Source organism: Mytilus trossulus, chromosome 10, assembly GCF_036588685.1.
Source record: "Mytilus trossulus isolate FHL-02 chromosome 10, PNRI_Mtr1.1.1.hap1, whole genome shotgun sequence".
NCBI lineage: Eukaryota > Metazoa > Mollusca > Bivalvia > Mytilida > Mytilidae > Mytilus > Mytilus trossulus.
Window position 1 is genome coordinate 32,672,296 of NC_086382.1, and position 12,572 is coordinate 32,684,867.

At 30.6% G+C, this 12,572-nt stretch overlaps 1 protein-coding gene across 3 annotated transcripts in view; it reads left to right on the plus strand.

The window, feature by feature from the left end:
- LOC134687228 (intraflagellar transport protein 88 homolog) overlaps window positions 1-12,572 on the plus strand; it is a 30,382-nt gene that overhangs the window by 12,792 nt on the left and 5,018 nt on the right. For all 3 annotated transcript variants that reach the window (XM_063547359.1, XM_063547360.1, XM_063547358.1), the window contains exons 15-22: window positions 3,921-3,990; window positions 4,666-4,782; window positions 5,797-5,905; window positions 6,600-6,638; window positions 7,114-7,225; window positions 9,271-9,386; window positions 10,163-10,281; window positions 12,309-12,415. In XM_063547359.1, coding sequence (XP_063403429.1) covers window positions 3,921-3,990; window positions 4,666-4,782; window positions 5,797-5,905; window positions 6,600-6,638; window positions 7,114-7,225; window positions 9,271-9,386; window positions 10,163-10,281; window positions 12,309-12,415 — 789 coding nt within the window. The remainder of the gene's footprint in view (window positions 1-3,920; window positions 3,991-4,665; window positions 4,783-5,796; window positions 5,906-6,599; window positions 6,639-7,113; window positions 7,226-9,270; window positions 9,387-10,162; window positions 10,282-12,308; window positions 12,416-12,572) is intronic.

Consider the following 12,572-nt stretch of genomic DNA (forward strand, 5'->3'; position numbering starts at 1 on the left):
TAAAATTGAGAATGGAAATGGGGAATGTGTCAAAGAGACAACAAACCGACCATAGAAAAAACAACAGCAGAAGGTCACCAACAGGTCTTCAATGTAGTGAGAAATTCCTGCACCCTGAGGAGTCATTCAGCTGGCCCCTGATCAAACATATACATATACAAACAACATTCAGTATTCAAGTTTGAGTTTACAAGTTTGAATATTATAGGATTTTGGTTCGTATATGAGGCACAATGAGAGATTAAAATATCATGTCTGTGCATGATTATTGTATTCATGTAAAAAAATATGTCAACAATTTGGGTTTATGAATTCGCGTATGGTGTGGTCAGCATCTAGCAAAATAGGTAATTTTGGTCTAATAATTTGTTTTAGTGGCCTCTGCTTCAAGTTTCATTTTTTTATTCACCTTTTGTACGGTGTAATAAAGTATGATTAAAATTTGGATGGAGACTTTAATAATGAAATATTTTGACTGATTTGATAAAAAATACTTTGACTATCAGTAATTATTTTTCAACAGCATGATAAAATCAAGCACGTTTCTTTAAGCTGAACTCTCAAATGCTTAACATTCAATGGAAATCAACGCTGTTTAGTAGATATTTCACATGTGAACACAATTCTGCATATTCATTTATCTGATATCATGCATACGGTACAACGTACGTCGGTCTGTCCAGCTTGAGGTTAAAGTTTTTGGTCGAGGTAGTTTTTGACGAAGTTGAAGTCCAATCAACTTGAAACTTAGTAAACATGTTCCTTATGATATGATTTTTGAATTTTAATGCCAAATTAAATATTTTATACCATTTTCATGGTCCACTGAACATACAAAATGATAGTGCAGATTACTTGGGACATATTCTTGTTTTATTCATCTTTTGTACCGTGTAATTTAGTATGATTAAAATTTGGATGGAGACTTTAATAATGAAATATTTTGACTGATTTGATAAAAAATACTTTGACTATCAGTAATTATTTTTCAACAGCATGATAAAATCAAGCACGTTTCTTTCAGCTGAACTCTCAAATGACTTAACATTCAATAAAAAATCAACGCTGTTTAGTAGATATTTCACATGTGAACAAAATTCTGTATATTCATTTATCTGGTATCATGCATACAACGTTCGTCTGTCTGTCTAGCTTGAGGTTAAAACTTTTGGTCGAGGTAGTTTTTGATGAAGTTGAAGTCCAATCAACTTGAATCTTAGTAAACATGTTCCTTACGATATGATTTTTGGATTTTAATGCCAAATAAGAGATTTTAACCCATTTTCACGTTCCAATGAACATATAAAATGATAGTGTTGATGGGGCATCTGTGTACTTGGGACACATTCTTGTTCACTAACATGACAATAACACTGACAGTGAAAAAAATAAACTTATATTATTTTACACCATGAGAGTGGTTTTTTTTTTATGTTGTGTCACTTACATGAAAATTGTGTTTTCTACAGCGAGGAGAGGTATTGTACACATTAGTTTTGTTGTATATCTATACATGTTCTGTTTATTCCTTTAGCTGTCTGAAAATGCTATACATATCTTGCTTGAGTTTACCCATACAATATTATGGATGGTTACATTTTATTTGACTCTTTTATTCAGCCATAGTGTGCTTAAGTTGAAATGAATTGAACGCATGTCTGCAACATCTATACATATTTAAAACTTTTGGAATGGTTTTTTTTTACATTGGTAATAGATAAGTAGATATATCTTTTTTTGTTACATGTACATTAAACAGCTGAAAGTTTTGCATGGCAGTTTGTTATTTTTCAAGATTTTTAGAAATTGTCCTCACAAATTATCCTGAATTCAATGAGAAAAACAACAACTTTTTAGTATGTGTACAATAGATCATATGATTACCACCCCTCATTGATGTTACTTGTTAAGGAATCTAATTTCATTGATAACTTCCACCAAACTTTTGGGTGAGGGGGGAATTGAAAATCACTAAAAGGAATTTGTGAATTATGTCATTACTCTTCCCCCTTTTTTTTGCATAAGAATCACAACAGATATGCATGTAGTTGTATATGAAAATATATCATTGAAAACAATACCTACATTCTAAAAGTTTTGTTATTTAAACATTCCATTTAATGTTTTAATCTGCTATAGATTGATCACTTGCAGTACTAAACCAGGTTGTTCTTTATTGTTATAATTATAAAACATTCCACCAGTACTTGAAGTACTAGATCTGATTTTTTTCGTATCGTCGATAGTCCTTTCTTACATGAAAACACAAGACTAGATCATTAAAGCTTTACAGAATGGTGACAGAGAAACCTTTAAGTATGGTTTTGTTTTGATTAATTATAAGTATGGCCTTCAGATGCAGTCGTTAATTCTAATTGGTAAATTTTACAAAATAGAAAAAAGTCACTAAATTTGTTTACCCTGTGAAAGGTTGACTGCCTCCAAATTTCAGACAACTTTTATATATTTGTTAAGTAGTAGTGTGGTCATTAACATTAAAAGCTCCTTTAAGTTTGGACTGTGTAGTTAGTTATTACCACTACACATCAATTTTTTTGTTAATTTTAATTTAATTTTAATTTTCTGACTCTCTCCCACTATTCCTGTTTATATACCCCCTGAAATCTTGTTTTTGTGTTAGCTAGTGTTTTTTTTTAATGATTTTGTCATTGTTAGGTAGCTTTCACTTTTTTGATAAGTTTGGTGTTTATATATATATGTAGAGCATTTTCAGTCACCTTAGGATATTATTGAAATAAGCATTCTTGTTTATGGACATTTTAAGGTCTTTGAAAAATTCAATTTCTCTTTGAATCCTTAATTAATATATGAATATATTGGGATAAAAAAAAAATCTTTTTACTTCCCCTCTCTTTTATCTTGGCAGGAAAAAGTATAAAATATATATTTTTTTTCTTGAGCTTATTTAATTTTGGAGTTAATTTCGCTCATGATAAAAGATATTCATTGTAGAATAAAATATTAACTAAAGTATTTGTGATTTTTTAAATTTTTTTTATGTTTTCTTGAAAATAATTTTTTGTTTTTGTTTGTTATTTTAATTAGTTTTTTTGTATTTTTTGGAATAATTTTATTTGTGTTGAAATATCACACACAAAGTAAGTAAATATCTAAGTGAGCTAATAAAATAAAAAAAAAATTTGGAGTTGGATGTACAACAGACAAGACTATTCAAGCGTGTGTTTACAATGCAAAACGCCTGCATTTTCTGGCACCTATATTTCTACTTTCATATTTCTTGGCATGTTTTTACACCTTTTCTCATCTGACACAATATAAATATGCATGTCAATATTCTTCACAATTTACATTGATACATATGTATTATATTCTTTTAGAGTGAACCTTCCCCTTCTGATCTAATCGTTTTTGGTTAAGCTCTGATTTTTTTCTCTCAACTATGATATTGGTGGTATCTTTTATATACTGTGGCTCTTAAGGTTCTTTTAATTTCACACTACATTCAATAACTGAATTGACACATAAAATTTATAGAGTAGTCTAATTTGACAGGTAATAAAAGAATTTATTGCAAACAGAAAAAGTGACAATTACAAAAAAAGGGGGGTTAAACTATGGTTAATTTAATGGGATCTTTCAATTTTGGCTGTTGATGTAAGACTTTTGCTTTTCGTGAATTGAGGTTTTAAAGGAGATCTCACTGTGTGCTTTACAAAAAAAAATCCATTTTTTAAAACTTTTCAATTTCTTATGTGCAAACCCAACTGCAATATCCAGTGTATGGGAATACAATGTGCAAAAGTTTCTGTATTGAATTCCAGCAATCTTGCTATCCCATGTCTCAAAAACACCAATACAACCTATTTGTTGTTCCTTCTGTAATTTATTAGATATTTTTAATAACATTCTTGCTTAAATGTATGTGAATTATTTTAAAGGAAAATGACATGGCCCAGGCAGACAAGTATGCTGAGGTTGCCATGCAGGCAGACAGATATAATCCTTCAGGTATGTAAAATACTGACAAAGAGGCTCATTTGATTGACACAATATGAACAAGAGTTACTCTCCCTTAGTTGCCATGTCTACATGCTAAAATTCTTTCATAAATCTGCCAAAGTTTAATTATTTTGATTGCTAGAATTTAGAAATAAGTTTTTTCGTTTGGCTTTCTTGATTCCTCACTAAGATACAATAAAATTGTCATTGAAAGGAAAATCATTCATTTTCCACTCTAAATTGGCAGCCAAGGGATAAATTGGAAACTCAAATTATGTCATATTGAAACCTATCTATTCCATGACATTATTCAACCATAAGTTGTACCAGTTATACGCTATGTCACTAATATTTAATAGAAAAGTTGTCATAATGATTCTAAATGTTTGGAAAAGATTTTTTTTTTATAAATTTGAATGAGCTTTGGCATGCTACACGAAAAGAATAAATGCTGAAATTTATTTGTTGTGCAAAGGAAAATTTTTACCTTGAACATGTAAGTGGGAACAAATTGGTTCCATTGTTTTTTATTTGTAACCAAATTTTGATTTAGATTTATATTACAGTTTTATACTGAATCTCGTATCTAGAATTGTTTTTTTTATGCACACACATAACTACATGTTTAAAAAATCTATTTTAAATGATGAATATTTATGATGAAAAATTCTATTGTGTTTTCAGCTCTTGTAAACAAAGGAAATGTATTATATACAAAAGGAGATTTTGAGAAGGCAAGAGAGTTTTATAAGGAGGCTTTGCAGAATGACTCTTCTTGTGTGGAGGCTCAGTATAATTTAGGTAATCTTTTAAAGCAGTTTTAAAATTAAAATATAAGTTCTTTAGCAAAAAATATGATGTATTGTCAACCAAACTAGAAACAATGTTAACAGGTGGCATAAAGAATGTTTACTGTGGATTCATTTATTTTTGTGGTTATCAATTTTCTTGGATTGCGGTACACTTGCATTTTTGCAGATATTTGATTTCGTTGATTTGCCAATCACTGCATACCAATTTTAGATCTATAGAAAAAGTGTAAACTGTTGAACATTTAAATTTGTTGTCCACCTATACCCATGAAAAATGGTATTAAACAAATGATATTGAATCAACAGTATGCTCTGCTTTACTACTCTTGAAAAAACATTAAAGAAAAGAACCTGCTTGAAATATAAAAAAGGAGGAAAAGATTGCAAAAGGGACAACGAATAACCATAAATCAATTTTTTTTATCATAGACAAAAGAAAAAATAAGAGACTCAGACAATCAAAATTTATAAAACTAAAGAAACATAACTTATAATGTCGCAATATAAACTGCACATCTTCTAACTCCACAGGAAAAAAGTACTTTTTGTCACTGGTTGAAAATTTCAAATGAAAAACCTTCATACGTCCAGAACACCAAAACTAAACAAATAAGTACACGAACTAATAATGTTCTATAGTTTATATGTATGCAATTGTTTGATAAGAAAAGAAAATTTTGTAATGAAGCATTGTATTTTAATATTAATCAGAAAATAAAAGACTGAAATGAAAAAAATGAATATTGATATGGATTAGGTAAATTGTTGGAGTATTTGAAAATAAATATTGCACTTGCTAAAAAGTAAAGTTCAAACATAGTTGAATGTATTTAAAACAATAATCATAAAATTAAGTTACTCTCATACTTTTTGCTTTAAGTATACATTACTCAGAACCCCTCTCTGACAATTTTAAATTTGGGGTAAGAGCAGCAGATTATACATGCCCTGTATACAGCATTAATTTTGATCCTCAATATATGTTGTAATATCTATGTTTCAGGACTGACCAATAAGAACCTGAAACGTTTAGAGGATGCATTAGACTGTTTCTACAAGCTTCACGCTATACTGAGAAACAGTCCACAAGTTATGTACCAGATTGCTGATATGTATCCTTTTGTTTCGAAATTCAAGTTACTGTGGATTCATTTATTTTCGTGGATTAAGAAAAACTTGCATATTCGTGGATATTTAATTTCGTGGTTTTGCTGAAGTCTGCATACAAACCTATAGAAAAATTATCATTTGTTGAATATTTGATTTCGTGGTCTGACTATGCTCACGAAATCCACGAAAATTGGTATCCAACGAAAAATAATGAATCCACAGTATATAGATAGTTGTTGTAAACATGGTGATTAGGTTATTCAATCATCAATATTATTTTTCTACCAGTGTTTTTCAGCCCATAGATCTTTTTACTTGTGTTCTCATTGGAACTTTTTTCAAAGCTGATACCTACACTTTATAAATGTTGTTTGAATTTCCAGGCAAACTGTTTTCACTTTAAGGGCTGAAATTTTATCATGTTTCAATCACTAACCAGGGATTTTCTTCCATGATTTTTGAAAATGGCTTCTGTTAAAGTTTATTTGTTCTATAAATCTTCTTTTAAGTTGTCCTTTTTCTGACAGAATTCACGGACGCAATCTGTTTGATTGCATTTACTTTACATACTTTAACTTATAGTACAAAGTTTGTTTAAGAAGAGCAGTTTCATTCTTCATCTCAAATTATTGATTAATCTGTCGACCAAAAATACCATTTATTTAATAATAATATATTTCCCTAACCAAGTAACAGACATGATCAATTAGAAGACACAGCACAAGCAACAGAGTGGTATGTGTCTTGATAATGATAAATAGTATACTTAATGTTAAAATGCCAGATTTTTATTTGTTAATACAGGGAGATAGTTAACTCTATCCCATGGCTCATACTTTATTACCATAATAGTTTATTATTTTGAATTTGAAAATTAATAGACGATTATAACAATACATTCAGTACAATGAATTGAATAACACATAGCCAAGAGAGTGATAGAGCAGATTGTTTTCACTTAAAAAAACTAAATCCACGTTAGCTTTGCCTCAGTTGACACTATTTTCTAGGTTTAGCAATCTGCTCCATCACCATCTCACCTATGTGTAATTTATGTAATGTTACATGAATGATATTGGGGAAAAAATATAAGAGATACAAGTATCATGCTATTCTAAAAAATTCCTCCTATGATATAATCTTCAATTTGTTGAATGTGTCATTAATAAATGCTAAAACAGATAGTAAAATGTTTGATTTTCTTTGTCAGGTTTATGCAGTTGATTGGTGTTGCACCAACAGATACATCAGTACTGGCTAGAACAGGAGAGATTTATGACAATGAAGGAGACAAGTCACAAGCATTCCAATACTATTATGATGTAGGTATATTAACAAGCTGGAACAATTAGACTAAAGAGATATAATTCACTATTTCAGAATCTAATGCATTCTATGTAATATTTTCAAAATAAAATTGTGAATGGAAATGGGGAATGTGTCAAAGAGACAACAACCCGACCAAATGAAAAAACAACAGCAGAAGGTCACCAACAGGTCTTCAATGTAGCGAGAAATTCCCCCACCCAGAGGCGTCCTTTAGCTGGCCCCTAAACAAATTTATACTAGTTCAGTGATAATGACCGCCATACTAATTTCCAAATTGTACACAAGAAACTAAAATTAAAATAAAAGAAGACTAACAAAGGCCAGAGGGTCCTGACTTGGGACAGGCGCAAAAATGCGGCGGGGTTAAACATGTTTGTGAGATCTCAACCCTCCCCCTATACCTCTAACCAATGTAGAAAAGTAAACGTATAACAATACGCACATTAAAAATTCAGTTCAAGAGAAGTCCGAGTCTGATGTCAGAAGATGTAACCAAAGAAAATAAACAAAATGACAATAATACATAAATAACAACAGACTACTAGCAGTTAACTGACATGCCAGCTCCAGACTTCAATTAAACTGACTGAAAGATTATGATTTCATCATATGAACATCAGGCACAATCCTTCCCGTTAGGGGTTTAGTATCATACCATCATACCATATATGAGAAGAACATAACCTGTGTCATGCCAACAACTGTTTTTAGAATAAATGTGTTTAGTTCCGACGCAAAGACCTTATCAGTGACTCAATATTAATGCCAATATATGCAATCTTTAATGACTTGACAACAGTATCGTAATTATATCCCTCCTTAATAAGTCTATTCAAAGGTTTTGTAAGTTTCTGAGGTGAATACTGACACCTTTGTGCTTTATAAAGAATATTTCCATAAAAAATTGGTTGTGAAATACCTGAATGTATAAGAAGTCTGCATGTTGAGCTATATTTACGAATGATGTCTTTATACCGATGATAAAATTTAGTAAATGTTTTGACTAGTTTGTGATATCGAAAACCCTGGTGTAATAATTTTTCAGTAATACATAAATTTCTCTCTTTAAAATCTAAAACATTGTTACATACACGAGCGAATCGTACAAGTTGAGATATATAAACACCGTTAGATAGTGACAAGGGAACGTCACCATCTAAAAAAGGATAATTAACAATAGGAAATGAAAAATCATCCCTTTTATCATAAATTTTAGTAATCAGCTTTCCGTTAGTGATATATATATCAAGATCGAGGAAAGGGCAGTGGTCATTGTTAGTATTAGCTTTATTTAAAGTAAGTTCAGCAGGATAAATTTCATTAATATACATACTGAAGTCGTCATTATTGAGAGCCAAAATATCATCCAAATATCTAAAAGTATTATTAAATTTGTTTATCAGATGTTGTTTTGATGGGTCTTTGCTTATTTTTGTCATAAATTGTAACTCATAACAATACAAAAAGAGGTCCGCAATAAGTGGAGGTCCGCAATAAGTGGTGCACAGTTAGTCCCCATTGTATAATGATATTCATTTCAAAAGCATACATTTACAAGATGTGTTTGGTTTATAATGTTCTAAACAATGGAAATGCATTCAATGACCTTATGTTATTTTCATTTTGGTGTACGAATAATGAGAAACTCATTGTCCTTTAGATTCTGAAAAGCCGAATTCAATATATGTTTCAGTTTTTTTTAGTGGGAATTTTAGATTCCACCTTAAAAAACCAATCAATTAATGAGTTATTGATTATTCTGGTTGTTCCAAAATTTAAACTCACAGAAAACAATAGCTATTTTATTTAATAATCAAGTTGGGCAGTTCAATTTGCAAAAATTTGAATGGCCAGGTAAACAGCAACTGATCAAAGGGAAAGGTTTTAATTCAATGCTATACATCTATAAAAATGTTTTATACAGTTCGAATTAAAAACTTATGGCACCAAAAGTTAAGATGAATGTTTGAAATTTCAAATTTAAGATATGTTTCCAAATGTTAAAAAAATGTAAACACTTTTGTTATTTTATTTTCAGTCTTACAGATATTTTCCATCCAACATTCCTGTTATAGAATGGTTAGGGGCATACTATATTGATTCTCAATTTTGTGAGAAGGCTATACACTATTTTGAGAGAGCTGCTATTGTTCAGTAAGTTTTTATATATTTAAGAATTTATTGTGTTGTGAAATAATTTCTAAAGCAAACTAGATAATTCTAAATTCTAGCATTTGTTTATAGCATAAAAATACAAGAAAAGAAAAGACTTAACACATTCAAAATTATTCTGGCCTAGAAGTTGTTCAGACCTTTTTACAGCCCAAACAAATGGCCTCGCAACAAAGTTGTCGGGCCATATAGTTATACTCTTTTCCGTCATTCCATCATTCCATCATTCCGTAACAATACATTTTACAGAATTTTTTTATTAACGCCTTCAGATATTAGGTATGTGAGTTAACTATGATGAGTTACAGATCAAGTTAGGTTTTGCTCCACTATGCTTATTTTGGGTTTGGAACTTCGATAAATTGTTGAAAATCATAGTTGTACAGACTTTTTTCTAAACACCTTCAGATATTGGGCTGATTTTTTGTATGTGAGTTTACCATGATGAGTTACAAATCAAGTTCAAGTTTTGTTTAGCTCCTCTAATTTTTGCCGATGTTACGGTCTTTGGACTTTGATAAATTGTTGAAAATCAGTTATACAGACTTTTTTCTTTACACCTTCATATTTTGAGCTGAATTTTGATATGTGAGACTACCATCATGTTTGTGTCTAAATGTGTTGTTGAAATTGCAGATCTTTCAAATTTTTGAGACGGGGCCATTCTTGTCGTTCTGACACATGTAGTTTACCTGTATTATATTCTGTGTGCTTAAAAATAATTCCCATTCAGTAACATATAGTGTTAACTATTTCAGACCTAACCAAGTGAAATGGCAGTTGATGATAGCAAGCTGTCACAGACGAAGTGGAAATTATCAACAAGCATTGGAAACTTACAAACATATACACAGGAAGTTCCCGGAAAATGTAGAATGTAAGTTTTTATGTAATGTTAGACTCTGTTCGTACTAGCATTTTTTTAATCAATCTAAATAAAACCAGTTAGCCTTCATATCACCTTTAATCATAACGATCTCTATTGGCATGCTCTAATCTGAATCACACTACAAGTAAAATTACAATCAATCTGACCTAATTACCTGGGAAATTGTAAACACAGTGTATAAATAGAAATATTTAATCAAATTAATGTGTTAATGCACACTCTTGCCAAAAAAAAAATGGAAAAGTTATTGTTTCACTTAAATATACAAGTTCTAATGTTGATACTGGTGTAAACTTGCATCCATACATTCACACAAATTATTTTGGATTCAATTGTGCCAGGTAAGATCAATCTTTGGGTTTGCATTTAATGTTAGTTCAGGTCACTTTTGATAGATCTAAACTAATCTACCTTTTTTGGTGTTTTGATTTAAGATTGAAGATCGGCTCAAAGTGTTCACATTGTACTTAAATTGATCTGAGTGAACCGATCCAGTTTAAATCGATCAAAATGTCCAAGTGCAAACTTACAACAATTTTTATGCTATTTAAAATCATCAGTTGGAATAATGGGAGGCAATCAAATCAAATACTTTCTAAGGAGCAATATTCATGCAATAACTTTTTTATTGTTAAGAAAATATTAAAAAAAATCTAAATATAATTGTTATTTTTAAGACATCACTCATTTAGGCTTTATTTGTGCAAGTACAATATGATATATGTAATTGCTCACTAACTTTTGGTTAATTTCTGTTTTAAATACTGTAGTTTTGTTTATTTTTCGTGGATTTCATTTTTTGTGGATATTTAATTTCACGATTTTACCAATTTCTGAATACAAGCCTTTAGGACAAAAAAAATTTCATAGAACACATAAATTTGTGGTTCTCCTGTACCCTCAAAACCCTTGAAAATAGGTATCCAATAAAAAATAATGAATCCACAGTATGTTGTTGTCATATATGTAGGACTCAAATCTATGGCGGGTTCCAAATCTATGGCAGATTCCTAATCTATGGCAAATGTGACGTTACAAACGCCAAACAACTCAAATCTATGGCAGATTTTTGTTTTCTCCAGATCTAACATATAACGTCACAATTCAATAACACCATATTACATCGTCGCCGCCGCAAATGATGGCGGAACCCATAGATTTGAACACCATTCTAGATGACAACAGTTTGACGATGTTTTACATGCATAAAGATCACGTGACCCATTTTCCGGAAAAGGGACACAATGTGCTGTACCGGTCGAAGTCCTCGATGAACTAGGACACCGCTTTTATTAGTAACGGATATTTCAGAAAAGGAGTTTTTATAGTAAACATTTTTTCTGTCTACGGTTGGCAAAGCTTATAAAGTGAAACATGAAATTAACGGATACCAATTTTATTTAGATTGTCATAAAATAAAAAAAGATGCCATAACGATGAATAACATATTATTTGAACATTCAAACTGTTCATTTTTATTTATCCCCCTTTTTCTATTTATTAAAAATCTACCTTGTTTGTTAAAGGACTTAACGTTACTTACTAGTTGGTTAAATAAATGCACAGATTAGAAAATGTTTATTTTTACGAGGCACATTATTTCAATCTTGAAGTCTGTATTTATGTTATGAATTCATCATTTACGTTTTTTTGCCGCCATGATTTTGTTGACCAGTATTTACTGTTTATTTCACAAATGATGATAGACATGCTTTCGTTGTCGTACATGTTCACTTGTTTAAATAATGCAAGTTAATGGTCGTATGTGTACTGCATTATTTTCCATTTGCAATTCATTTTCCATAGACTTGGACACAATAAAAATCCGCCAAAGATTAGGAAATTACAAAACTTGCCATAGATTAGGATTGTAAAAAATCTGCCATAGATTTGGGATGGCATGACGTCAAATTTGCCATAGATTAGGAATCTGCCATAGATTTGGAACCAACCATAGATTTGAGTCTTACATATATATTAAGTAATTAATGAGCAATATTATATTTGATTTGTAGGTTTGAAATTTTTGGTGAGGATTTGTTCAGATCTTGGTTTAAAAGAGGCCCAGGAGTACGCCACAAAGTTAAAGAAAGCTGAGAAAGCTAAAGAACTGAAAGACCAGGTAAATAATAAGATATCGTATTGGAAAAGATAGATTGTCCATCTGTACGTCTGTGCGTACATCCCGAAACTGATTTCTGTTCTTTAACTTTAGTTTGCCCCATCAAAATTTAATGAAGCTTGTGCACAATGCTTCTTAACACAAATAATAACCGGTT